Genomic DNA, 26,251 nt, shown 5'->3' with positions numbered 1-26,251 from the left:
AAGGGAATGGGAGAGGGGGAGTAGGGAGCGCTAATAAAAATTGTAAAATGCCCTCATCTTTTTTTTTTCGTTCGTCTCGGCAATGAGCCACGCGACGTACGTGTCTCCCCGCTCTCCTACTCCTGCCTTTAAAAAAAAGGGGGGGGGGGAGAGATGAAGTATCAAAGAAGCTGGCAAACAAGCCGACGTAAAGCGACAAGGTCCCTGAAGAAAGCCGAGTGTGTGGTGGTGTGTGAGAGAGGGGATCGGGTGTCACTCCCCTCTCATGTGAATCAGCGTTATTGCAGAGGTGTTAGAGGAAAAAAAAAGGAAGGAACGAATTGATGTGAGGCAATCCATCTTTGATAGATGAACGAGTCCAGCAAAAAGAAAAAAAACGTGTGGTTCCTACCGCTTTCTCACTTGGAATTTTAGAGCCTCTGTGCAGCTTCAGAGAAACGTCACGGGCAGTCCGCTAGTCTCACCGCTGCTGGTGCTTTCGCCTACGCCTTGCTAACTCATGCCCCTCCCTCCCCCCGCCGCCCCCCACTCCACCCATGCTTTCCTCCATCACCTTCGCCGCCTCGGTCATTTCGTGTCATCATGACTTTTACTATATAGTGTACTTGCGTGTATGTTCTTGTTGTCGGGTGCTGTATATCCCACATCGGGCACAGCGAAAGGACATCAAGCGTCAATCGCATAAAAAGGAAAAAAAAGACTCTGTGGAATTCACAACACGCATCTCACCGCAGAAAAGGGAGGAAGAAGGGGAGGTGGTGTGCGTGTGCGTGTGTGCCACACGCCGTCGTGAGCGGCAGCGTGGCCCCCCCCCCCCTCCCCCTCCCCCTCCACGCCTGGGCTCACTCACCTCTTACTTGACAAGGAGGTTGTAGAGGTGCCGAGTGGAATAGTACGCCGCACAGCCCAGCCCCATCCAACTGCTGTACCCGCACCACTTGAGCCGCTTGTGCACCTTGAATTGCTGAAATGAGGCTAGCATCCACACCCACGACGCCACGGCTTGCGTCAAGAACACCTGGCGTTGCTGCCCCGCTAGCTTCTCCTTGTCTTGTGGCGCCAGTTTCATCGTCATCGCAGGTGCGACTGCCACGTTTTCCAACGTGGGTGCTGCTGTTGCGTCGTGTGGTGGCTGCGTGGGCAATACCGGGTGCTCTGCTATGCTTGCTGGCTTCCCAGTGAGGGGGGCGGGGGTGGTGGGGGTGCCGCCCTGCAGCGACTCTTGCAAGTACTTCCGCTCCGCCACATCCACCAAAAACGTCGTCCCGACTGTCCACATAGTGAGCAGCGTCAGGGCATTGCTCTGCCCTTGAATGTGCTGCAGTCCACTGAAGGTGTAGACGGCAAATCCCAGGAGACCATCCGTGTACGTGTGACGCTTATTAGATCTCAGGAAGCGGGCCGTGTCCTGTGCCTCCGTGTCGTCGGTACGCGCCCCGGCAACCAGAAGATCCAGTTGCTCGGCCTCAGTCATGGGTGCGGGTGAGCTCGTTTGTTGTGTCCGGGACTGCTGCCTCTGCTGAGATGTGGTCTTTTTCCCCGATGCGGGTGCGTCTGCAGGGTCAGTGCCGACAGAAACGGTCGTGGACGACGCTGAGGAACGAAAGAAGCTCATTTTTTTTTTTGCACCCCTTTCCCGCAGTTCGCTGCTGCTGCTGCTGTTGCTGCTGCTATTGTTGTGGTGTACACGTGTGTGTGTGTGTGTGTATATATATATGTGTGTGATGCAGCGCTTGTCTGCTGAAACAAGTGACTGCGAGAAAAGAAACGTGTGAGATGACGAGGGGGACGGTATTGGGGGCGAGTTCGGGAGGAGTACACAGAAATGACGAGGAAAAGATCCGTGAAGGGGGAGGGGGATCAAAGGGGATACGAGCCCCCTCATCAAAGTGGTGGTGGTGGTGGTGTTGCTTCGCCTCCGAAGCAGAGAGGCGACAGTGGTGCTGAGCAGCCGTCGGGTCACGGTGAGTAGGGTTTGGAGGAAGCAGTGAAGGCGAGGGAGGAAGGAGGGTGAGATGTGGGGACGGAGCAGAGACGTTGCGCGGGCGTACAGGGGTGGAGAAGGACGAGCCGCTTGGCGGCGTCTTGCAATCTTGCTGCTGGCCCCTATCGGAGTCTTTCGCACACCCTGCTACGCGCAACCGCGTTACGTTACAAAACATACGCGTCGACGCCATGTATAATTTGCACCAACATCCATTTCCAACGTTAGCTTTCACCTCTTACCTGCGCTCATACAGGGTAGGGCCAGCAGCAGCAGTATCGAGTTGGCATCTGAGAAACACCTTCTCAGACACATATGCAGAGAGAGAGAAGGGGGGAAAGAGAGAGGGAGTGAAGAGAGACACACACACACACCGCACAGGTGCACATATCTGCATGTGTTCTGTGATTCACTGTATCAACACGGCGCATGCACAGTACGGTCATCTTTCCGTCGTGGTAGCGGCCAAAAAAAAAAGAAGAGTCACAGAAAACCAGCGATAACTCCCCCCCCCATCCTTCCGTCTCTCCCCCTTCCTGAGAGAAGAAGGCTAGATGAAAATCTTGATAAAAATATGCAGAGGGGAAGGGGGAGGGAGGGGGGGAGGAGCGTACAATGTCTATCATCTATTCCACCTCCAGGGTTTGACGCGAAGAGGTGATGGTTTGTGGGGACAAGGGGGAGGGAGGGAGGGAGGGAGGAAGAGAAATAAAAAATATCATCATCATAAAAGGAATGATTCTATCGAGATAAAAGAAAAGTGGCACCATGTGAAGCCCCCCCCCCCTCCCTCCCCCCCCCTTAACGCAGTAGATGCTGATGCTGCTGCTGCTGCTGCTGAAGGTAGGCGCGCCATCGTTGCGTTTCAGCCTTCATGCGCTCCCCCTCTGCTGCGACTTCTGCCCGGAGTTGCTGTAGCTCCCACTGGCGCTGCTGTTGCTGCTGCATCTGTACATTTTCTGTCAACGAAAGCCCTGTACCCATACCGGCTGGGCTGGTATGGCAATATGACGGGATCTGGTAGGATGCAGACGGCTGCGGTGGTGGTACGAGGGACGGCGGTGCAGCGGCTGCAGCTGTTGAAGCCAGGGTAGATCGACTTGCCCGGCGCACATGCGCGGCGCCAGCTTCTGCCTCTTGATAAAGGCGGTCCACGTAACGGCGCAGTTCTTCCGAGTAGCTGAACTGAGTTCTGCCACCCGTCGTGCTCGTCGCTGCTCCGGGGTTTCTGGGCGGCGATGACTGTAGTACAGCCTCACGCTCCAGGAGTATGTGCCGCAGCACTTCTTGCGTGGGGCCAATAAAACCTTCTCGTGCTACCGCAGTTGCGGTTGGTTCAGAAGAAGAGGCGGCATATGATGGTAGCACCGCCCATGGCAGAGTAGAGGACACTGGAGGGGGCGCGGGAGGCAGCGACGCAGCTTCTGCTCCTGCATCCGCGGGGGTCTGCAGAGAGGTATAGACGGACTCAACCGCTGGTGGGAGACGGTGCACCGGCTGTTGTTGTTGTTGAGGCTGTAGGGAGTCTTTATTGCTTGACGCACTTACCCCCCGAGTCGATGCCGTCGCTGTCGCCTCAGAGGATGACGTAGAGGAGGAGGAGCTGGGTCGCCTGTGTCTAAGTTGCCGTCGTGAGTGGTTGCCTCCACAGGTGTAGTCTAGGGAAGCCTGAAGACCGCTATTAAGCACCAGGAGTGCGTCGCGATCGTGGCGTAATGCCGCGCTGCGCGCCTCCTCCTCCGCCAGCTGCTGAAGCATGACGTCATAATGGAGAGCGCGGTGTTGGACCTCCTGCTCGAGTCCCCACACATACTTGTCGGCCTTCTCCAGTAGCATCTGCCGTTCCTTATCTACGACGTATTTCACAGGCGCAGTAGACGAGCCTGATGTTGGCTGTGCAGATGCAGGTGCGGCTGGGTGTGCAGGCACAGACACACTCGGTGGCGGCGGCACGGATACTCCCGGCAGAGGTGATGGGACGGATGGCGGCCGAGGTGGCGCTGGAACGGCTGCTGCTGGTGGCGGAGGTGGTGGCGGGACAGGCACACTGGAGGGAGGTGGAGGGGGGACGGCTGCTGCTGGTGGTGGCGGCGGTGGCGGGACAGGCACACCGGAGGGAGGTGGTGGGGGGACGGCTGCTGCTGGTGGCGGTGGCGGGACAGGCGCACCGGAGGGAGGTGGTGGGGGGACGGCTGCTGCTGGTGGTGGCGGTGGCGGGACAGGCGCACCGGAGGGAGGTGGTGGGGGGACGGCTGCTGCTGGTGGCGGTGGCGGGACAGGCACACCGGAGGGAGGTGGTGGGGGGACGGCTGCTGCTGGTGGTGGCGGTGGCGGGACAGGCACACCGGAGGGAGGTGGTGGGGGGACGGCTGCTGCTGGGCGCGGAGGCAGTACTGCAAGTGGCGGTGGTGGGGTTGGGGTGAGCGCGGGGGTCGCCACAATGTTCGCTGCCGACCCAGATGTCCCCGGCGTTGTTGTTAAGGCAAGACCCCCCGTCGCTGTCACCGCCTTCCCACATCCGCAATTGACGAAGATCTGCACCGGGTGCTCTTGCTTCTCTTTTTGTGGCTCCGCGGGTGGTGGCGAGGGGATGCGGTACTTGGCCATGATGCGTTCCAGGGTTTCCTGATCACGAAACGGAGACCCAATCGGCGGCGTGAGGAGCTGGGCGGCGCTCGGCAGCCCAGCCGTGATCGCAGTCGCACGAGCCTTTGTCGTAGCGGGAGAGGAAGGCGGGCGAGAGCTAGCCGAGTCATCACGGCGCTTTCTGCAGCCGCTGCTGTCGTATCGCTTGCAACGCCTTCTATGATGTCGGGGGTGATTGCAGGGAGGCGGCTGTTCCCCCTCTGCACGGAGTCCACAGTGGTGGCAACATTGGCAACAGGCACAGCCGCCAACGCCTCTCTCTGGTGACCCTCCTGCATCTGGAACATGTGCCCCATCATCGGCACCTCTTACACCGCCAAGGTGACTCATTTCAGGTAGTTGTGCTGTTGCTGTTCGCCGCGTCGTGCCCTGTGCCGACCTGTATGCACCGGCGGTGATGTCAACCTCACTCCATCCTGCTACTTGCAAAACAGCCGCGTGGAGCTGCGGTGACCATAGGGAGAGGGGTGCGTCAGGGCTTGCTAGCGTCGTCTCAGAAGCGGCTCTCTTGGGCTGCCAAGAATGTGATGCCGCAGGCGGAGCGTTGCAGCAGTGGTGTGGGGAATGTGTTGCAGACGATGCGGATGGGCTCTTATTGTTTGGAGAAACAACAGAGGGACCCGTGTGCAGAGTCTGTGCCGCTTCCGCCCGCAACTGCATCCGGTGCTGCAGACTTCGCAGCGCCATCACATTTGCATGACGGTGGTTCTGGCGTTGTTGTAGCAGCAGTTCTTGTTTCTGCGACTGTGACTGATAGTGGTGTTGGTGTGGCTGATGTGGCGGAGACTTGTGGCGAGTCAACCAAGGCGGCGGCGTAGTACTCATCGGCATTCGGAGCTCCATTAAAGCGTATTTTTTTTTGACCCTATCTGGTCACCCTACTGCGATTATACCGTAAGCCTCCCTCTACCTGTGACGATCAATAGCCCACGTTTCTGGGCCGTTTTGTATTTTTTTTTGGGGGGTGTCAACAACGGAAAGGGTTTCCTCACACGCCCGAAAATATGTCCAAGCGCCGGGGTGGTATACGCGCTACAGAGCGTGTATTGGGGGGTGGGTGGGGGGTTGAAGGGGGGGTGGGGGAAGGGGGGGGGTTGAAGGGGGGCTCTCATGGAATGAGAAGGAGCGTGGTCATCCGACATGTGTGGGGAGAAGCTGAACAGAATGAGAATAGGGAGAGGAGACCGACGATGCAGAGAACGCGAGGCAAGGCGAGGGCGCGCGCGCGCGCGGTCAAGCAGAGATGCTGCCTATAGAATAGAAGCCGTCGCATGCGTTGTATAACATATCTCAACAGGCGCTGTTGCGGGGTGGTCTCCATCCCCCCCCTTCCCCCCATGCGATGTCCCTCGATGTTTTTTTTATCGCCACAACCGACTTTGCTTCACCTGCAGAGAGAAGGGGAGAAGGAGATATGGAAGGCGGCGGCGTTCCTGCGTTATGCGCGTAAACAAATGAGCACAGACAAATGTGCGTAGGGATACTCCTCCTCTTCAGTCTACCCTCTATCCTTTCCCACGCCCACTCCCTTCTCTCCGCAAAAAAAAAATATGCGCAGGCCAGAAAAGGTGAAGAGGTGCAGGCAGGACGTGAGAGTGATGGCGGAATAGAGCCAATACGGGAACGGCAATAACAGCAGCGGCGGCCCCCTTCCTTTACCCCCATTTTTGATTCCACACGAATTTGTTTTTTTCTTTGTCTGTGTAATTACAAGTGAAAAGGTGGAGGAGGTCACAGACACACACACACACACACAAACACAGAAAATGTGCAATCACACCACGGCAACCACCACAAGTGTGCTTACACATATACACGCGAGCATATATTTACGTGGATGGATATGCATAAAGCTTGTAAACACGAATGCACACGCCAATCCAGCTGAGCCCCCTCCCTCTCTTTTGATGTCTCTTCCCCCATCATCATGAGGGGAGTAAAACGTGTCTCTAGGAGATGCACGGACTTGTGCGTATATATATATATATGTATGTATATATATCCAACGACTACCGTAGCGGTGGGGGGAGGGAGGGGGCGACGAAGGTGAGAGAAAGAGCTGTGCGCTTCGTATGAGCGGAGATGGCTCATTCGTGCAGCCACCAGTTGAAGTACTCTGCCACCTCCTCCTACCCCATACCCCCTCCCCCTCCCTCCCCCCGCTTTCTCCTTAAATATACGCTGTGAAGAGTACCTGCAAGAGACCCCTAGGGCAAATGCCGCGCTGAGCGGACAGCTGCGTCTCCTTGACCGAATCGCTGGTGCGCGTGTTCTCCAATTTGGTTCAGCCGGTGTGATTAATCTTTTTCTCTTTCCTCCGCCATAGGGTCTTCTATGACTCGATTGCCCTCCAGGACCCTCGCTCACGTGGACTCTCATCCAGTGACCAAAAAGCGTGGAGATGCTCGGCCGCACACTTTGCCGCCGTAGTCGCGTCTGCCATCCACGAACTACTTTTTTGATGTGCCGTTCTTTTTTGTGGAAGCCTGTTTCAGCACGTCGTACGTGTTGAGGCTCTCTGGCATAATGATATAGCGGATCGTGCTGCCGCGCACCATGTACTCCTCCACCTCCACCGGGTTCTTCCCCTTGCTGGTTATCTTTGCATGGGACATGTACGTGTTCATATGGGCGTCGACGTAGACAATTTCCCCCGAGACGATAGACGCGTTTTTCAGTTCGATCTCCACGAGGGTGCCACGCAACTGCTGCAGGAACGCGATGAGCGTGCCGCCCGTTTCGGAAGGGGACACCGACGTCATTGTGTGTCGGGTGCGTACGGAGGGGCGAAGGCGGAGGAGGAGGTGCAGACGGTGTACTTGTGTGTGGAGATGGATCGGGCACGTACCTGGGCAAGGGACTCTGTTCGCTACCCAGACGCAAGGAATCACAGAACGAGGACGGTGTTGTGATGACAGCTAGGGACACACTCCCCCGGGGAAGGGGAGGGGGGGGGGAGAAGGCGTGTAGGGGGGAGGGAGGAGGCAGAGTAAAGTGGAAGGCAGAGAACAAAGGAGAGGTCGACGGGAGAGGAAGACAAAGGGACTACCACACACGCTAGCTGCGGGACTTGACGCGCGTGTGTGTGTGTGTGTGTGTGTCGGTGCACCGGTTATGAAATAGTGAGCAGACAGGGAGATGTTACTACGGGCGCTTTGGGCCCATGAGGAGCGGATTGGTGGAATAGGAGAGGAGTCAAAGGCATTGCAAAAAGACTCGAAAGTAACCGTGAAGCGGAGAGGGGGAGGGGGGTGGGACAGAGCGGGGATGGAGAAGGCTCCAAACAAAAGTATTCTGAGGTGCGGTGGTGGCCACATGGAGAGTGAGGATGTCAAGATGGTGGTGGTGGGGTGAAAAAAAAAGGGAAAAGGAGGACAAGTAGGCACATATGTCGTCTTCACCCACCACCACCACCAACCCCTGCACCCCTCCACACCTGTTGTTCAGTTAACACGCAGCAAGAGAAAGGCTGAAATGCATGTGCTACAGTGGGACGGGGGATGGAGGGGACACGGGCCCTCACCACACGAGACCCACAGACCCTCCCTCCCTGCAGAGACCACCCTGCGCACGCAACACACACACACACACACATGTACAGTAAGGCTAACATAGTTGCACATCAACCAAACATATTAGGCTTTCTTTCTAGAAAGAGGGCCGGGATGAGGAGCACAGGGGACAGAACGACAAAGCCGTCGCTTTTTCGTCTGTCTTGTCAAGAGAGATCACCACACCGGGGCACGGTTTTGATAAAGGGGGAGATGAACATACAGAAGTGGTGTGCGTGCGTGCGTGCGTCTGCACCTCTCGTTTCCCATTACCCCTCTTTGCTTCGTTGCCGTGCCGCATCGATTACGGTGTGCTCCAACCAAGGCCATCGCGGCAGCGCTACCACTCTCTGAAAACGGTACGTGAAGAGGGGGGGGGGCTCCATGACTGACGGGTTCGCCGCACCCGTCTCACTGCCGCTGCCGTGCGTCATTTTAACAAGACGCCGATGTGCTCCACCTTTGCATCGCATCACCTGAGTATTGACGTCCGCTTCGAAGACAATCACAAGCACGTCCCTTTTTTTTTTGCTGCTCGCAGCGGCGCCGAGGGAAGTTAGGGAGTGATGCGACAGGGAATTCAGCGACCGTGTTTGTCATCGATGGTTGCCAAGTCGGTGAGTTCGAGACCGTCATCACAGGCCGCGCGGTTCCGGGCCCATGGAGCCGTGTCGACATGTAGCGACCTTCCCACACTCCAGAAACCAGAGGAGGGGCCTGCAAAGTCGGTGTCAGCACCGGGGGTGCTGCTGCCGCTGCTTCTGTTGGCGAGGTAACGGTGAGCGCTGTTTGGGTGCGAACAGGGTGCACTAACATTCTCCAACGGCGACGGTGGGCATATACTGCTCATAGATGGCCGTCTCGCTGCCGCTGGATCTGCAGCGATAGTTCAGCCTGCATCACCCCTGATCCGGCCAAGCGGCACTGCCTCGCGCAGACGCGATCACGGACAGTTCCGTGAGCTTGCTATTCTGCGGAGCAACGCCGTGCCAACCCCAACCCCATCCTCCTCCTCCTCCGTCGCCGCGTCCCCGCAGCCCTGCATCTCCCGAGCATAATCATCTTCGCCATGCACAACCACCACGTCTGTCGCATCGCCTGCCGCGTCGTTGCCACCACTTGTGCAATAGACAATGTATAGTATGACGATGATTGGCACGACACCCAGTACGCTTGACAGAAGCAACGTCATGATGCCGTAGCGCAGACTCCCCGTCGTGTCTGCCACCCAACCGCAAACCAGCGGCCCACTGAAGTTGCCGAGTAAGTTGTAGACGGTCTGTGAAAAAGCTGCACCGGTGGAGCGGAGGTGGTCTGGCAGGGATGCCATTGTGAGCCCGGCACCAGGTGGAATGATAGCCCCGCCACAGAACAGAACCACGGAGATGACGAGCAGAAAGCCGCGCGTTGTGCGCACAAAGATGCTAATGAGAGAAAAGATCACCGCACACGTTCCCCACCCCAAAGCAAAGAAGGCGACACGACGGAGGTTGCGCTTGTAACCACCGATGCGGTCGAGCAGGATGCCGCCGACGATGACGCCGCAAACAGGCGCCGAAACGACGGCTGAGCCGAAGCCGATCATGATGACGGACATCGAAGCATTGAAGGGAGGGTCTCGCAGGTACTGCGTGACAAAATTCTGCAGCCCTGTCGCCACAAAATACAGGCTTGTGAGCGAAACAACGCTGCACATGTACACCGGGTTCGAAAAAAGTGGGCTCATGGCAAAGCAGAGGCCACGAGTGGTCGCCAGCGCACGGTCCGACAGCATCCGCAGGAGCTGCGACACATTCAGGTTGCACAGGATGGAGAGGAGGGCGCCAGCCGAAGCAAACATTCTCACGCTCAACGTCCACCACAACGTTGAGACGGACATCGTATGTGCTGCCCCGCTGGCGTTGTCGCTGTCTCCGCCCGCCGCAACAGTGCTGACGGAGTCGGAGTCGCCCACGTGACTCTCATCATCAGTCGAGTCGACGCCCTCGTTAACGCCGCTTTCATCTGCTTTGCGCGTATTGATCGAGCGCGGGTCTAAGCGCGCCACATACGCAATAGTCGGCACCATCAGCATGCATTTGAAGTAAAAGGAACAAGGCCAACCAATGAAGGTGGTGAAGGTTGGTGGGGCGGCAGCGAAGAGGTAGCCTAGCATGATGCCCAGCGGCACGCCGGCGTTGTGGGATGCCATCCAAATGCTCTGCCGGTCCTTTGGCGCGAACTCGTCGACCCAAACAGGAGTGTACACGACGATAAAAGAGAGGCTGACCCCAATGAAGAAACGGTTGACCAGTGCCACGCCGTAAATGGGGAGGGTAGCGAAGAGAAAGGTGAAGACGGTGTGTACGACAAGGGCCGCGGTCATTACGCGCTTCTCGTTGTAGCGGGACAAGAGATGGCCGGCCAGTGGACATCCCAACACACTCCCGAGGAATACGCTCGAGGTCAAGGTTCCCTGCATCTTTGCGCTGAGATTCCAGTCCTCGGCAACACCGCTGGGGGCACCGAGGGCAGCGCTGAATGCGCCCGAGTCAAAAGAACCAATTATCTTGAGCCAGATGAAGAACCACAGATTACATAATATGGTCTCCCGGTCCAGTGGTGGCCTCGAGTCAGGCGACAGGTGGGCGGTGGTGCTAGCGTAGAGGACCTCCTGCGCACACCGTTGAGCGCCACTTCGACCCCCGTTGCTTGTCGCCCCTTGGTTGCTATTGGTGATATGGGGGGTGCTGCAGCTGGTGTTCGCAGTGCGTTTGGTGCCTGCATTCTTTGCGATGGTTCCACGCTGGTCCATGAGATGCCGCTCGGAGTGCATTCCTTTTTGTTCCGTTTCCCCCTTTTGTATGACCCCCTCCGATCGGGTGTATGTATATATATATATATGTATATATGTATGCTCGCCGTCGCCGACGCGGCGGACGAGAGGGAGCGTGGGAGGCGAAGAGAAAGTAGAAGGCTCAAGCAACACAGTGAGGGGATCTAGAGTAAATCAGTGCGGTGAGAGGCCACGATCTCGACGGAGGAGGAACAGCAGAAACGTGTATCCACACATACATACACACACACTACGAGAGAGACGAAGCTGGGAAAGTAAGGCGAGCCGCACACAAACGAGGGAGGGGGGGAGGTGCGTGTGCGTCTGTGTTTGTGCCTGTGGGGCTGTACGGAGGAAGAACACAGGTAGATACAGCGAGGGAAGAGGAAGAGGGCAGGGTGTGGGCATATTGTTTGACTGGCGCATGCGCACACAGAGGTGAGTAATTGGAGGAGGTGTTTAGCCAGTACTTGCAAGCGAGGGCATATGGAAATGAGGATTGGAGCGGGTCGAGGATGAAGAGGTCCCCCGGGCTCACTTGTCGCTGCCCCCCCCCCTCCCCCCGCCCGCCCCTCTACGGCACCGCCACATTCTTCTGCGGGTGTAAAAACATGTGTTTTGCTTAATATATATTATATTGGGCCGTCGCGCACACGTTCGAGGTCCCCCTCTCCCTCTCTTCCTTTCTGCCACTGTCATATATCCCTCCAAAGGGGGGGGGGAACCGACAGGAGGGCGGAGGAGGAGAGGGAAAAACAAAGAAGAGTCGAGGATGAGTGCCCATGTTGCGCTTGGTCTAAGTGGTAGAGTTATTGTCGTATGTGGAGTGGATTCCAGGCCTGTGCGCACCACTTCTTCCCTGGACTCTCCCTCTCTCCCTCTTCACCCCCTCCCCCCCCCCCCCCCACGGCTACACCTCACCTCATGGGCACCCACACTCAGACGGGCACATGCACACACACAAACGCATCGGGCTCTTTTCCTCCAGAGGCAGTCCAGGACAAACGGAGGGGAGTGGGGGGGGGGAAGGGGGAAGCAAAGAGTGAGAGGGGAGAGTTGAGTGAACTCAACCATCAGAGACAGACGTACACACTCTCAAAATGTGCAAGAGCAACGAAGCGATAGAAGACCTTAGGCGACACCACACACACACACATATATAATGTACCCACAGAGGCAGCACCGAGTCCTGAGAGCCCCGTGGCCGCAGCGGTTGGCCTGCGGATATGGGTGCATTGACAATGTTTCGGAGTAGAGAGACACACACATGGCTACACTGTGAGCAGGTGCAACAGCAGTGCAGCAATCTATGCACAATCAGCAGCGGCGAAAGAAAAGAGAGAGGGAGTATGCAGGAGGGCGGGTGAGTTGGAGGCTAGGAGACTTGCACTTCACCCCAACCACACACACACACACACGACACTTACGCGCGCGCGCACAAAGAAGAGCGCGTAGACAAAAAAAAAAAAGGCCCCCCCTTTTTTTAGCTGCTCCGCCAACTCGGGAGGGACTGCGATGCGACAACACCTGCGCTATGGGTGACATGTTGGCTTGGGGATTGGCCAGTGCCCATGCGGTGTGCCGCTGGAGGTGGGTAGGAGGCACCGGCCCGCCGGGCTGGCGATGGCAGCGCCGCTTTTGATGCGGACTTTGACGACGTCATTCCTAACGGCGAGAAGCGCCGCACCGTCGCCGTTGACGGGTCCATCGTGGTGTTGCCCGGTTCGGCAGCCTCGCGCTTGGCGCCCATACGGTACAGCAGTGGACCACGAAAAACGGCACCGCCCTTTTTCTTCTCGTAGCGCCAGTCAATGTCACCGGTTTCGGGGTGCCGCACGTGCCACTCGACTCCTGTGAAGTAGTCGTTGCTACCGTCACCGTCAATGTCGTGCACAACACTGGATGAGAGACCCCACTGATACGGGCGCATAGTGCGCGCCGATGCCTTGAACACGTGCCTGTCCATGTCGCCACCAGCCGCGAGCTCGCCGAGGCCCTGCTTCGAGTACTTCTTGCCTTGTGCTAAGGTCAGAGGGAGATGTTTCCCGTACACGGGGTCGTATGTTGCCGCGGCGTCGAGGCGAGCTTGGTGAATCGTCATGAACGGATCCTCGTATCGGTCTCGCTCGATAATGTCCCACAGCTCTTTCTTGTGAGACCTTTGCGCTACTGATGTGCTGGCTGCAGAGGTGGAAGTGTAGGCGGAAGCGGTGGACGCCGGATGAGCAGCGCTCTCCTTGAGGGCGGCTGTGTTTCTTGTTGCGCCGCTTGTCGTTAGCTCCGACTGCGCAGAGTCGCTTAGTCGATCCGCGTCTATAAAACCGAATGCGTTCACTTTCGAACCACCACTTGTCTGGGCGCCACGGTGGTCGCGTTGTGGGCGCATGTCGTGCTCCTGCCGCGGGAGCATCTCCTCTCCCTCCCTCATCTCCACCTCATCCTTGAATTTCTCGATCAGGTCAAGATAGTGTGCCTTCTTCCGCTGGAGCAACTCGCGCTCCTGTAGCTGGTACTCTGCCTGGCGCCGCGCATGTGCTTCCAGTTGTCGTTGCCGAGCGAATTGGGTGACCTCCTCTGAAGAGGCCCCGCTACGGCGCAGCTCGGCCGCCTCTTGGAGGATGGCAATGCGCTCCGCCTTGGCCTGCTGTTTGCGCTCCTCTCGCATGACCTCGTGTGCCTCAACGAGCTGCTCCCGCTCCTTCTCCATCTCCATCGAAGCCTGGAATCGAACCCGGGCCTCATGTACTCGCTCCACGTTACTGCGCAGAAGCGCTGTCCGCCGACTCTCGTCAAACCGTGCGCTCTGGTCTAGCAGCTTCTCGTACACTTTGGCGGCTGTGTCCAGCTTTTGCTCGTACGCCGCGTCTTTGGCGGCCTGCAGCTCCGCCCAGTGCTGCTGACCGGCAATACCAAAGCGGCTCTTTACATTGTGCTCGATATCCGCCATGCGTAGGGGTAGGTTGTGGTAGCGGTTTGCCTCATCGTCTGTGACCTCTGGCAGCTCCGCAGCGCACAGGTCTGCCTCGTGCGCTGCCTTTTCCTTAGGTCCGGCAAAGCGATCCTCGCGCTTGCGCTCGTAGACCCACTGCATGTACGCACCGGGCTCGCCACGCAGAGCGTCAGAGATCTCACGTGCCGCCTTGGACTGCCGCTCCGCATCGTTGCTACGGTAGTCCGCGTCGATCTGCGACCAGACGTCTCTCAGCCAACGCAGCCGTTCCTCTATCGCCGACTTCACCTCCAACATGACAGCTGCCGACCACTTTCCTTCACTACTGCTTTTCACCTTGCGTTTGAAGGCGTTCATGACCTCCGCTTTGTGGAGCTTCTCCGCAGCGCGGAAGGCACGTTCAACACGTTGGTCGAAGGCCTCGAAGTACTGCTGCTGCCGCTTCTCCTTGACGTACTGATCGAAACGTGGATCCTGCAGACGCTGCCAACCCTCCATCGTACTGAACTGCTCGGCGAGGCGCAGCCGGCAGAGGTTGATTCCATTTTTCACCTCACGCAACGTACCGCTGCGTTTGTACATGGACCAAAGGGAGAAGGAGGTGGAGTGGGGGTGGGGGTGATTATGGGAGGCTTGGCGGATGGGGAGAGTGGGAAGCGGAACAGAAGGATGTGACAAGGCACTGGCGTGAGGTACACACACACACACGCGCGCGCACAAGAAAACAAGACGAAGGGAAACGGTGAAGTTTCCTTACGCCTCGAGAATAGAGCAGCACCTTCGCATAGGTTGTGGTGTGTACAAGAAGCAATGAGAGGGAAGGGGGAAGAAGGGGGTGGGGGATGAAGTCAGCGCACGAACCTGAGCGAGAGCATCAGCGCGAGCAGGTCATATATATATATATATATATATACGGAGAGAGAGAGGGCGGAGAAAGACGGGAGCACAGCCGCGAGCGCCTACTCTGTTGAGCCGCACTGCGCTCGCCCCCCCCCCTCCCCACCTCTCCTGCCCTGCCTCCACAGCCACGGACAATCCACAGCGCCGAGATGCCCAACCATGGCATCTCTATGGCAACCACGATAGTGAACTTATTCAAGACAACCTGCCACCTGAATACTGAAGAAAAAAAAACACAAAATGTTGCGCGCGAGGGGGGGGGGGGGAAGAGGGAAAATGTAAACGAGCCTGCTGAGGTTAATCTGACTCGACGATGCTGATGACCTAAAAAATATAATATATATATATATACACACTTCAATTGGTTCTCCTTTACGGAGCGGCCAGCGACGTGTTCACACCCTTGGCCACGTGCAAGTCCTTCCCTGAACAGGCCGGATGGGGAGGGCAGGGAATGGGAGGGGAGGCGGACTCTAGCACATAATGCAGGCGCAGATGAGGAGACATCACGGGATGCGAGAGTGGGTACGTGTCGTGTACGCCAGTTGGGGGGGGGATATACACACGCGCTGATTCCTCCAGAACTCGTTCATTTTCGTTCGCTTGTTTGTTTGGCTCGATTTTTTTTCGTGTTTTTTTTTTTTTTTTGAGCAAACGAAAAAGTCATGAATAAAAAAAAGGGGCGGGGGCGGGGGCGCGCTGAAGGAACAACGCCGAGTCCATAGTGAGCGATACGACTAGATGGAAGAGCGGCGCGCGTACAAAAACAGCAACAAAGCGATTGCAGGTGTATCCATGAGATACGAGGGGAGCGGGGGGAGGAGGAGCTGGAACTGTGATCGGAAGAGCTCTCCACACCGCCATCACAATCGTTGAGATACACGCGTGGGTTACGTGATTCTTATCGGTGCATAATCAAGGAAAACAGACTCCTTCTGCATCCTTCCCCCAACGTTTGAGTACATGAAGCAAAAACAAAACATAAACCGTCGATCGGTACATGGAGAGTGTGCCCCTGACAAGACATCAAAGGAACGGAAGGGAAGGAGGGGGTAGGGGAGCTCAGAATATGTCACGACTTTTCTTCATGCCCCCCCCCCTTCGCCACACACACACACACGTTTAGCTAGTCTCTATCTTCAAAAAGGGAGAAAGGCGCACCGGGCGGGGGGGGGGGGGATGCAAACAGAAAGAGACAGAAAAAATCAAAACAAACAAAAAAGTCGACCACACCTCCATCGTGCACGTACACCCCTCCTCCCTCCTCTCGACCGACTATATCCCATCATGTCGATTCACTGGGCCCATTTATTATTGTTGTTTTTTTTTTTGGGGGGGGGGGGGGGGGAGGGGAGGGGGAGGAGCCCGAGTACAATTGTTGCATGCGTGTCGGCGTACATCGCCGCTACAGTGTCGAAGGTGCCGAAGCGTTCCAGAGCGCGCTGTAAGCCGCCTTTGACTTCATTTCTCTTGGCGGTGGCGGCGGCAACCAAGTCGACGAGCCGAGTTCTTCTGCCACGGCTTTGATTTGCATTTTTTCTTCCTCGAGAAGGGATTGGTAGGCGGAGGTGTGAGACACCTCCGCGAATCCTGAGACAGCCGTCAGGAGCGCAATCTCCTCTAGTAGGGGGGCCTGATGCTTGCGTGCGAGGTAGTAGAGGGAGCAACACGACTGGTAGTTCACTTCTTGTCGAGCGACGACAGCCTCGCAGAGCGCCTGCAGCTCCGTGAGGCCGAGCTCATGGGCGCCGAGCATCACCTCGAATGCAATCTCATCAGACACCTGGAGCTGCTGGGTGTAGAGGTAGCGCAGGATGGGGTGCACAGCCGGGATCGGCAGGGGCACTGGCCCGATCAGGAGAGTTCTCTTCGAGGAGCTCGTAAGGAGTGCGAGGGGCGAGGCTGCTGCTGCCGTGCTCAGCTTCGCGGAAAGTGAGCCGACTTGGTTGAACGATTTGCCACCGCACGCCGTCCCGCCGATGACAGCGCGATATAGTGGCCGCAGCAACTCTGTGAAGAAATCACTCGCAGTGAGTAACACGCAGGCATGCAGGACGTGCGCCGACTGTTCTTTTGTGTGGGGATCCACGACCAGCATGGTCGTGTTGGGACCGGTGGACGGCGCGCTGAGAAGTGCGGCCATGTCGCTGCACAACTGTTCGCCGCTCCGCTGCCGTGCTAGCCGCACCTGTTCGCGATCACCCGCCAGGAGACCCGCGCAGATAGCCGCCAGGGGGGCCAGTGCGTAAGCCTCACCGACTGCTTTGACGCACTCCAGGGTCCGCACAAGACGTAGTCGATACTCGGTCGTGAAGCTAATGGCACTCGTGCTCTCAGTGGGGCGCTTACCATTCGCCTCGACACCGCCGTCGTCGTCCTCATCTCTTTCTTCCTCCAGCAGCGCTCGGTATTCGGCCTTCAGGCCGCCCCAATAGACGTAGTCGATGATGCACTGAAGAGCATCAGCCGTGAGTGAGTGCTCTAAACCCGGGACGCGCGCAGTGCCGTTTGTGAAGTAAACTGGAAGACCCCCTGCTGCTCCGCCGACCGAGGCGCCTGCCGCCGCAGAGCCCCCTTTGCTGGGAGAGAGCGTGCTGATTGTCTTCGTGGCCCCGCCGCGGTGTCCCTCGGCAACCTGCCGCAAGAGTACATCCACCTCGTCGCCTTGGCCGCGTGTTTCTGTGTCACTGACGCTACCGGACGATGTGTGGTGCTGCTGAAGGGGTGCTTTGGCATTGCACGAGACGGCCCCGCCCCCACAGTTGTACAACTCAGAGCGGCAGGCTTCAAGCTGTTTGAGGAGAAGCGGCGCACGCTGTTGCACAATGGCACGATGCAGGCCCGCGATCGGCACATCCTCCTCCCCACCCTTCACATGCTGGTGTCGCTTCTGCAGCCCAACGTCCTCCCCAGACCCTCCAAGAGACCACGGACCTGGCAGACGCGCAATAGCCGACGCCACATCTGCGCTTCCATATGTGCCAGCGTACACATAGCAATCGAAAGGTGTTCCTCGCTGTTGCTCCTGCAACTGCTGAAGCTTCAGTCGGAGCCGCTGCATGCTCCCATCGCCTACGCTGCTGTGCCCCGATACCGGGTCGTTCTCTGAGACGTACCCGTCTGCCGCCAAGAAGCGCACCATCGAGTTTGTTGCCGGCTCCGCACCGCTCACACCACCGAAAACGTAGACGAAGCCACCCGTCAGCGCAGCGGCAAAGCTCTTCTTGTGTGGCTGGACAATAGACATGTTGCCCATCGCCACTGGAATCCAACATGGGGTGTTGACTGCGGTGCCGACCAGCGGCAACACCACGGCAAAATGAGTGAACTTGCCGGTTATGCGCTCGTGCAGCACGCTACCGCTGCTGCAGCCGCCGACGAGCAACAGCGCTTCGCCGCAGACAAAGATGGCGTGCTTCTCACGCGGGATGGCATCGGCGGTCCCGCCACGGTGGACGCAGTGCCACTCGCCCGTACTCAGGTGCACTGACCAGGTGTCGGTGAGCACCTCCGACACACCCGAGCCGCCGTTGATGTACATAGTGTTCCCTCGGATGCAGGCAGCGTGGAAGACACGCGCTGCCGGACGGGCGCGCACCTCTAGCTGAGCTTCCGCACTCACGTCCTCGCCATCGACCCCTGCGTTCTGCGCTGCGGGAAAGATGCTGCGCTCCTTAACGGTCCGCACGCGCCGTCGCCAGCGGTAGGTGTTCAGCGAAAACACGTACACGTCCAACCCACTCGCAAGTGTCGCAGCTGCCGTCGTCGCTGAGGTCGCACCGCCAGAGCCGGAGCCGCGCTGTGTGTGCAGACGTGATTCACTTGTTGTCTTGCCACCGTACAGGTAAAGCCGATCGTCGTGCAGAACCATTGTGTGCCCAAAGCGCGGTCCAGGCTCGTTTCGGTTCTCGAGCGACCCATCCCGCTGCCCATCCCACACACAGCGCCATTGGTGAGTGTGGAGGTCGTATATGTGGATGTCGTTCAGGACTTCATTGCCATGCTGCGCAACGCCGCCGCTGATGACGAGGTACCGCCCATCGTAGGCGCAGGCGGCGTGACTGTAACGCGCCACCGGGGCCCCTGAATGGGTGTAGAGGGGCTCCCATGAAGTGTTGGTCACGTTGAAGGCCATGAGCGATGCCGTCTCTTCTCCATGAACGTCGAGGCCACCAAAGAGAAGCAGTGTCTCTGGGGTCACGGGAGTGAGTGTATGACCCAACCGTGCAGTCGGTGTAAGGCCAACCGGGCGGAGATAGCGAGCACACATGACGGGCAAAAAGTTAACCTCTCGCGGAGCCGCAAGCGCTGACGGGGTCGCAGTGGCCACGACATCAGCGACGACAGCGGGGGCCTTTGACGGCGTCCTCCCCTTGTCGCTGGCGGTCGCGTCGCTTGAGGTGGGCCATGTAGAAACAGCAGGGAGAACGGACGAGGGGGTCACTTTGGTCGGATCCCCTCCGCTCCCTGTGGCACTACTGCTAGCCGCCCCTAGTGCACGAGCTGCAAGACTTGGTAGTGGAGGCAGCGCTGACTGGGGCGTCAGCGACGGTCGCGGTGCTCCCGCACTTGCAACGGCGTTGGCGCGGTAGGGGGAAGTAGGCGCGGCTGCCTGCCGGTGGGTTGCCGGCGGTGGTGATGGAATGGGGTAAGGGTTGGTTGCGCTGTCACCGCCGCCTAGCGGTGTCAGCCGCACGCCAAGCGGCGTGGCTGATAAGCGCTGCGAGTCGTGCTGCGCATCACTAAGCCCTGCATCGGCTGAGTTGTATGTGGAAAAGCCTACGGGGGCCAGCGCCTTGGATGCGGCTACAGCGGTGCTTGAAGAGTGTCCTAGGCGGGCAGCGGATCCTGAACAAGGGTGAGCTCTCGTGTTGGTACCTGTGCCTCCCTCGCCGACGCCGTCACGGGGGTGTGAGTGAGGCGCCGTGTTTGCGGCATCCCTGCCATTCGCGGCTGTACGGCCGACGTCCTGCAATTCTGCCAAGAGAGCTGCAATGTCCCGGGCGTCGACCTCGTCCTCCATGGGGATGGGGTACTGGTTCAGATGCATTGCTGCATCGCTGGTAATGTTTGGCAGTGTCGGCATCCGGCGCTGACTCGTGGTGCGTGCAATATCTTGAAGGGACACAGGTGATTGGCTTATGTTGGAGTGGACGACATATGTACGTATAGAGAAGGAGGGGAGGGGGAGAGGGGGGGAGAGGAGGGGAGATGCGTGCACGTTTACGTGTACCGTCTTGAGATGTGTGACGCGTTTTTCCTTTATTTTTTCGGGGAATCGTAATTTGTGGCACCGCTGTTGTCTATACATATACACACATATATATATATGCGTGTGCGTAGATGTTTCGAATCGTGGCGGGAGCAGGAAGGAGCACGATTTTGTTGACGCACACGCGTGCAAAGCTGCATAGTGGTGGCCGTGTGGTAATGGTGGCGGTGGTCAGTGCGGGAGGGAAGAAGCAGGGCGCTGCAAAGGCAGCGTCATCTGCGGTGGTGGCCACTAGGTCGGTCTGACCATAGCGCATCAGCAGCCACTTTTTTTTTTTTTTTGGAGGGGGTTAGGGCTGCTGTTTGTGCTTTTAAAAGGTGGCTGGCGTGCTCCGTGTTTTGCTGTGTAATCCAGATGACCCACTCACAATCCCCCCCACCCTCCCCCACCCGCCTTCCCGATAAAAAAAAGGAGGTGAACTGAATACAAGGGATCCGTTTCTTCTCCTCTTTTCTCCGTCTCTCCTTCCCGTTCGAAGAAAAACCAAACACACACACACGCACACACACACACACACCACGCCCCCTTTTTCTCATCACCACCACGACGAAGACGACCCCCCCCTTGCCCCCGTCCTTCTCTCCCCACCCCCGTCACACGAACACTCCGCTTGCCTTGTGCCGCCCTCGGCTCAGTCAAGCAACAGCCGCATTGCATCAAACACAACCTCGCGCGGCGCATCAAGGACGGCGCTGTCGCGGCGCTCTCCACCACCACCTCTGAGAGCGAGCAGCTGCCCCAACCGCTCCCCTGGTGTTGATGAGATCCAGCTATCACCACCTTCACCGCAGCCTCTGCTGTTTGGCTCGCGCGTGAGGCCCGAAGTCCATAAAACCAGTACACGACCCGCCCCAGGGAAGACAACGTCTTCGACAGCGTCCGTCATCCCGAGCGTGTCCAGCCACCGCCACACAAGCTCGTCAAGCCCCTCTACACGGACCCCACCAGTGATATGGCTGCCGCTACCACTGCTGCTGCTGCTGCGGATGGTGTCTTCGCCCTTTCCCAGACTTACAACAGGGGGTGCATCGCTGGATACCTCTGGCAACCCGTCGTCGTCGTCTCGGTCAAAGCTCCTCAACACAGGTACACACGTCACTCGGAGGCACGAACGACGCCAGAAGGCCTCCTGTGCGCCACCAGCAAAGACAGCGACGGAAGGCAGCACCGGTGGTGCCGGGATGTCGCCCAAGACCGAGCTTGTTCCGTCGACTTGTCTGGGTGGAACAACGTTACAGATGTTGTTGATGGAAAGCGTAGCTGGTGGCAACGCGGGGTCGATGTGAGTCACGCAGGGTTCACTCCACAGGTAGGGCAAAACACCACCACCACCACCGGTAAAATCGGGTGTATGGGGCACACCCGATGGGTTGTTCCACCCCGCTTCGTAGGAAAAGGATAGCGGATGCGATGGCACCGGTGGTTGCCATGTAGAGTGTGCAGGCGCACATGCGTTCCAGCCGTCACTGGTGAACGACACAGCAGTCGTCAGCGGAGCACACCCATGCATCGAGCCGGAGGCAAGTGCGGCAAGCTCGTCAATGAGGCCGTGCTGGTGGACGTGCGATGTGTAATTTTCTTCGACAAGAGACGTCCCGCCAGGGTTGATGAGTGACAACAGTCCGGTGCCGCCATACGTCGTCTCGTGCCCCAGCGGCAGGGGGTGGAAACAATTGTTGTCGAGGCCACACAAAGGGTGTACATATTGAGAAGCAGCAGCAGCAGCAGCAGGAGGCGGCGGCGGCGGCGGCGGGTACGATGAGACCAGCGCCGACTTCGTGCTCACGGGAAACGCATGGGGCTGCGTGGACGCATTTCGGGGAGCTGTGTAGCTAGACGGCGACAGAGAGGTTGACGGCGCAGAAGATGCACTCACGGAGGACGCTGCTGCAAATCCATCAAAAGTGGAGATAGGGTGAGTACTGCTGCTGTAGATGTCACCGACTTCACAACGAGACCCTATCGCAGGAGCTTCGGGCCCTCTATCCTCAGCCACTACGTATAATGCAGATCTGGCGCCCTCTACCGAGGCTACTTGCGGGTGTTGGACCCCGCCCACATCTTCACGTGGTACCGCTTCGTGTATCGTTGAGTCGTGCAATGTGGCGGGTAAGTGAGTACACGGCAGACTCATGACCTCAGAAGCCGTGCGGGGGGGGGGAGGGAGAGGGATAGTGCCAGCACTCGCAGATGCAAAGCGCGTGTATGTATGTTTACTCTCTATTTCCTTGAGGTAGGCTGTGAGGGAGGGAGGGAGGGAGTGAGGGGGAGGGGGGATGGAGAGAGAGAGAAGGGAAAGGGTCACAGCCAACCTCGAGGGGAATAAATGGCCGTTAATAAAAACACAAGTCTTCCCGTACTTGATCGTAGCGCAAAGAATATGCGGTGCCGTCAAGGGAAGGGGTGTGACCATCATGGTGGTTTGTATTCCGCCTCACCCCCACAAAAATAAACATAAATGTGTATCCAGTGTTCACGGGGCGGATAAAGCGCCACCAACAGCAGCGGTGGGGGTCTCATCAGAAGTAAAAAAAAAACAAAGACAAGCGGCACCAGCGGAATGAGTGGGGTGTGGGTGGTGAGAGTGACGCACAGGAAGGTGGCGAGTGGGGAGGGAGGGAGGGAGGGAGGGAGGGGGGGATAAAGAAAATGGAAGAGGAAATTTACGCAGTGGTGGGAGGTCTCACGGGAAGGGGGGGAGGGGGAGAAGGGGGATGCGTGTGCGCGCGCACCAACGGTACTCCTCGCGATGGCAGGGCCGATTATCCCACAAGCATGCAAAGACCTGCTGCGCTTTGTGTAAACAGTGTCTGCTGAGACACTTCGTTGCGTAAGTCATTTTCTCTTTTTATTATCGGAGGGAGGAGAGGAGAGGTGTTCGAGAGTTTGGCTCGGTAGAAGAGGAACAGTCAGGGATGAAGTCATGGGATTAAAAAAGCCAACACGCACACGCAAAAGAAGAAGAACGTTTCACAAGAGTTGGAGTCGTGGTGGCTGTCTGTGGGATGGGAGGAGGAGAAAGGGGCAGAGAAAGTAAGACTGTGGATCGATAGTCTGCCTCTGGAGTACGCCACTGCCCCCTCCTCTCCACTCCACTCCACTCCACACACACACACACACCGACGCTGCTTCACCGCTTACTTGACCTATTCCTCTCACCTCGGACAACTCGTCTGGTGCCTTCATTGCATCGAAACGCACACCACACACAAAAGTGACTAAAGAAGTGCCTATGTCGGGTACCGCGTCAACTAGTCGTTGTGTATTTTTTTTCTTCTTTGCAGCACTTCCTCACCACCGTCTGCCAACCTCCCCCTCCCCCCCTCCCTCCCCTCCCCCCTCCCTTTGCATACCGATCGCACAGCTCATATCTGTAGATGGGGACAAAGGAAAAGGATAAAAGAACGGTTCGTGGGCATGACTCGATTCAACGACAGACAACGGTTCATCCTCAATGACCAGGCCATTTAGCAGAAATGCGAGCAAGCGAGGGGAGGGGGGGGGGAGAGGGGAGGGTGAGGGGTGAGGGGTGAGGGGGGGTGATGGGGGAAGGGTGGTGGAGGACGAAGGAGAGAGAGCCACAAAAAAGTAAGAAAAACGACACTAACACACAAACGGGAGGAGGAGGAGGAGGGGGTAGTGATGGTAGCAACACCAAAGCACAAGGCTACTTCCATCATAAAAATAGAAAAAGAAAAGGCTGGCACACAAACAGTTATATACAAGAACGGTTTCTCAGGGAAGGGAGGGGAAGGGGGGAGGAGAGCGCAGCGTACATCCCGGCTTCCTCGTCGCCAAAACGCACTTGTCCTCCACAGCAGTCAAGCGGGCATATACAGAGAGATATATGCAAGGCATGGGAGGGGGAGGGAGGGAGGGAAGGATCGGTGCGTACACGTAATGAGAGGAAAGGGAAACAACAAATCTATACAGGGGTGCAGCAAGCAGGAGCAGGACAAGGGGGGGGGGGGCGGCACCGGGGCGGGGAGAGGATGCAGACAATATAGGTGACACACTGTGCCACGCACAAGCTACACCGCAACGGGTGCACTCGTTGTGAAATAGAGGATGCAGAAGAGGGCTCCCCCCTTGCGGTGTGCTTGGCGAGAGTAGGAAAGCCTCTGGGATCGATTCCGTCACACACACACACACGCACTTCCCTTTTTTCCCCCCCGGTGGCCATTCACTGACTCCCTTTAATCTGCTCTGCCTTCACCCGCCGCCTCGGTTGCGTTTGTTGCATCTTCTTTGATTCTGGGATTGAGGAGGCCATTTTGTGGAGGACCTGCCTTTCGGCGTGCGCTGGCTCCGCTGCATCCGCCGCATCCCGTGATCCATTTGTGGTTTTCGAAATTATGTTCGCGACTTCGGGGGCCGACGTGTCCTTGAGGGGCACCGCCTTAGCAGAGAACGGTGCATTCACGGAGTGTTGTTGCCTACGGCGGCTGGCGCCATTGCCTTTTTGTGCCCTTCGCTGCTGGGAAAGTGAGGCCTCTTCAATGTTGATGTAGCCCTCGGCAATGACCCCCACGAACACGGCGCCAAGTGAGGCCCACTGCGCGCGCTCCACGGGATGCCCATTCACCACGATGGAAAGGATGACGCTGCCGCTCTTCCGTAGCAGGGTCATGGCAGTCAGCGCGAGGGTTCCAAATACAGTGATGGTGTGGAAGACGAACAGCTGCCCAAGTGCGCTCAGAAGACTCATGAGAAACACATCGTGGCGGGCCTCCGGACAGTCCACGAGAAAGGCAACGAAGTGTGAGAGGTCATTGAAGGGAACCGCGGAGGTGGTCAAAACTGCCCCAGTGCCCTCCAACCACGCCCCCAATGGGCGACCGAGTGCGCTGTTCGACACTAGAGGACTGCGCACCGCTGACACCGCTGAATGCTGCAAGAACGACCCCAGCCACTGCCACGGCTTCTCCCCGAATTCTAGCAAGAAGAGGAGCCACAAAGCACACATCACAGAGACAAGGTTCGTCCGCATCATGAGCGAGACCCCACTCCACTGGTGTCGCTTGACAAGAACGTCCTGAGTCGAGTTTGTGTAACCGTCCATAAGCAAGCTTAGCACAAGCAGTGTCATGCCAAAGAGAGATGACGAGGACGATGATGCGCGGCCCTTTGCACTCGATCCGGTGTTGCGGCCGCTACTGTCGGTGGTGGTAGAGGATGAATTGGCGGTGGTGTTGATACGGTTTTCCAGCAGAAAGAAGCCGATGATGCCGCCCGTGATGAGCAAGCACGAGACTATTTTCTTTGGCGAGTATCGGGTGCGGTGCCACAGAAACCCTACAAGCATCACGGGAAGCATCTTGCCCATCTTTGCGGTCAGCGTGACAGGGTAGGAGAGGCGGCGCATAGCGGCGTAGCCGAGCGACGTGCCAAAGATGTTGGAAAAGCCCATGACCAGCATCTTCAGGAAGTCTTGCCGACAGAACGGGGGGGACTGACGCTTATCCACTGCGCTCTTCGCTCTCCCCTTTGCGTGGTCTTGGCGTCGCGGCAGCGACTGACTGCGCTGTAGAAAACGACGCAAGAGTCCATTCAAGCCCAACAGTGTCGCACTCACAACCGCACCTGCGAGGGTTTGCGTGAGACTAATGCCGTAAACCGTGGAGAGGTAGACGGGGTGCGGCTTACCCGGCGGGGCAAGCCGTTTCGCAGCCGCCACAGCAGCGGCACGACGTGCGTCGTGATTTTCGGCCGCCAGAGCGGTCACCGAAGCCGTGAAAGTGCTCTCGGCTATGAAATAAGGCTTTGTGATGGCACGCTCCTGCTTGACAGACCACCAACCAAAGCAGAGGTTGATACCGGCAACGCAGAGCAGCATCTGCAAGAGCAAGAGCACCTTCGAGGAAGCTGAAAAGGCGGCGGCGGCACTACCCGAGCGTGGTGGTGTGCGCTGTTTGACGCATGGCTTCATCGACGAGAGTGGCGGTGTCGGCAGTGACTGGGCGCCGCAGCCATCTGCCCCGCACACTTCAGGAGACATCAAATAGACGGATTAACAGCAACAAAAATACTTGAAGAAAAATAGCACCCAGAAACCAAAAAGAAAAATGATGAGAGGCGGCAACTCCCCCCCCCTCACACACACACGCGCGCAGCTAAGTGAAGATGAAGTACA

General features: G+C 57.8%; 8 protein-coding genes across 8 annotated transcripts; all 8 read right to left on the bottom strand.

Moving 5' to 3' along the window:
- Positions 1 to 853: 853 nt before the first annotated feature.
- On the bottom strand, positions 854 to 1,615 carry JKF63_04429 (uncharacterized protein; the record flags this gene model as incomplete). The annotated part of the gene is made up of 1 exon (XM_067900414.1): positions 854 to 1,615. One exon carries the CDS (start codon positions 1,613 to 1,615, stop codon positions 854 to 856), a length of 762 nt encoding a protein of 253 aa, XP_067757243.1.
- A 1,170-nt stretch (positions 1,616 to 2,785) lies between these two features.
- JKF63_04428 (uncharacterized protein) lies at positions 2,786 to 5,317 on the bottom strand (the record flags this gene model as incomplete). The annotated part of the gene is made up of 1 exon (XM_067900413.1): positions 2,786 to 5,317. The coding sequence occupies one exon, from the start codon at positions 5,315 to 5,317 to the stop codon at positions 2,786 to 2,788; it is 2,532 nt and encodes an 843-aa protein (XP_067757242.1).
- Positions 5,318 to 7,080: 1,763 nt separating this feature from the next.
- Positions 7,081 to 7,392, bottom strand: JKF63_04427 (uncharacterized protein; the record flags this gene model as incomplete). Its single annotated transcript, XM_067900412.1, has 1 exon — positions 7,081 to 7,392. The coding sequence occupies one exon, from the start codon at positions 7,390 to 7,392 to the stop codon at positions 7,081 to 7,083; it is 312 nt and encodes a 103-aa protein (XP_067757241.1).
- Positions 7,393 to 9,124: 1,732 nt separating this feature from the next.
- JKF63_04426 (uncharacterized protein) lies at positions 9,125 to 10,996 on the bottom strand (the record flags this gene model as incomplete). The annotated part of the gene is made up of 1 exon (XM_067900411.1): positions 9,125 to 10,996. The coding sequence occupies one exon, from the start codon at positions 10,994 to 10,996 to the stop codon at positions 9,125 to 9,127; it is 1,872 nt and encodes a 623-aa protein (XP_067757240.1).
- Positions 10,997 to 12,479: 1,483 nt separating this feature from the next.
- Positions 12,480 to 14,528, bottom strand: JKF63_04425 (uncharacterized protein; the record flags this gene model as incomplete). Its single annotated transcript, XM_067900410.1, has 1 exon — positions 12,480 to 14,528. The coding sequence occupies one exon, from the start codon at positions 14,526 to 14,528 to the stop codon at positions 12,480 to 12,482; it is 2,049 nt and encodes a 682-aa protein (XP_067757239.1).
- Positions 14,529 to 16,251: 1,723 nt separating this feature from the next.
- JKF63_04424 (uncharacterized protein) lies at positions 16,252 to 19,932 on the bottom strand (the record flags this gene model as incomplete). Its single annotated transcript, XM_067900409.1, has 1 exon — positions 16,252 to 19,932. One exon carries the CDS (start codon positions 19,930 to 19,932, stop codon positions 16,252 to 16,254), a length of 3,681 nt encoding a protein of 1,226 aa, XP_067757238.1.
- An 817-nt stretch (positions 19,933 to 20,749) lies between these two features.
- On the bottom strand, positions 20,750 to 21,628 carry JKF63_04423 (uncharacterized protein; the record flags this gene model as incomplete). The annotated part of the gene is made up of 1 exon (XM_067900408.1): positions 20,750 to 21,628. The coding sequence occupies one exon, from the start codon at positions 21,626 to 21,628 to the stop codon at positions 20,750 to 20,752; it is 879 nt and encodes a 292-aa protein (XP_067757237.1).
- Positions 21,629 to 24,301: 2,673 nt separating this feature from the next.
- JKF63_04422 (uncharacterized protein) lies at positions 24,302 to 26,116 on the bottom strand (the record flags this gene model as incomplete). The annotated part of the gene is made up of 1 exon (XM_067900407.1): positions 24,302 to 26,116. One exon carries the CDS (start codon positions 26,114 to 26,116, stop codon positions 24,302 to 24,304), a length of 1,815 nt encoding a protein of 604 aa, XP_067757236.1.
- Positions 26,117 to 26,251: the final 135 nt, after the last annotated feature.

This window comes from Porcisia hertigi, chromosome 22 (genome assembly GCF_017918235.1).
Source record: "Porcisia hertigi strain C119 chromosome 22, whole genome shotgun sequence".
Classification (NCBI taxonomy): Eukaryota; Euglenozoa; class Kinetoplastea; order Trypanosomatida; family Trypanosomatidae; genus Porcisia; species Porcisia hertigi.
The sequence above is the reverse complement of the archived record's forward strand: the minus strand, read 5'-3'. Positions and strand labels throughout refer to the sequence as shown.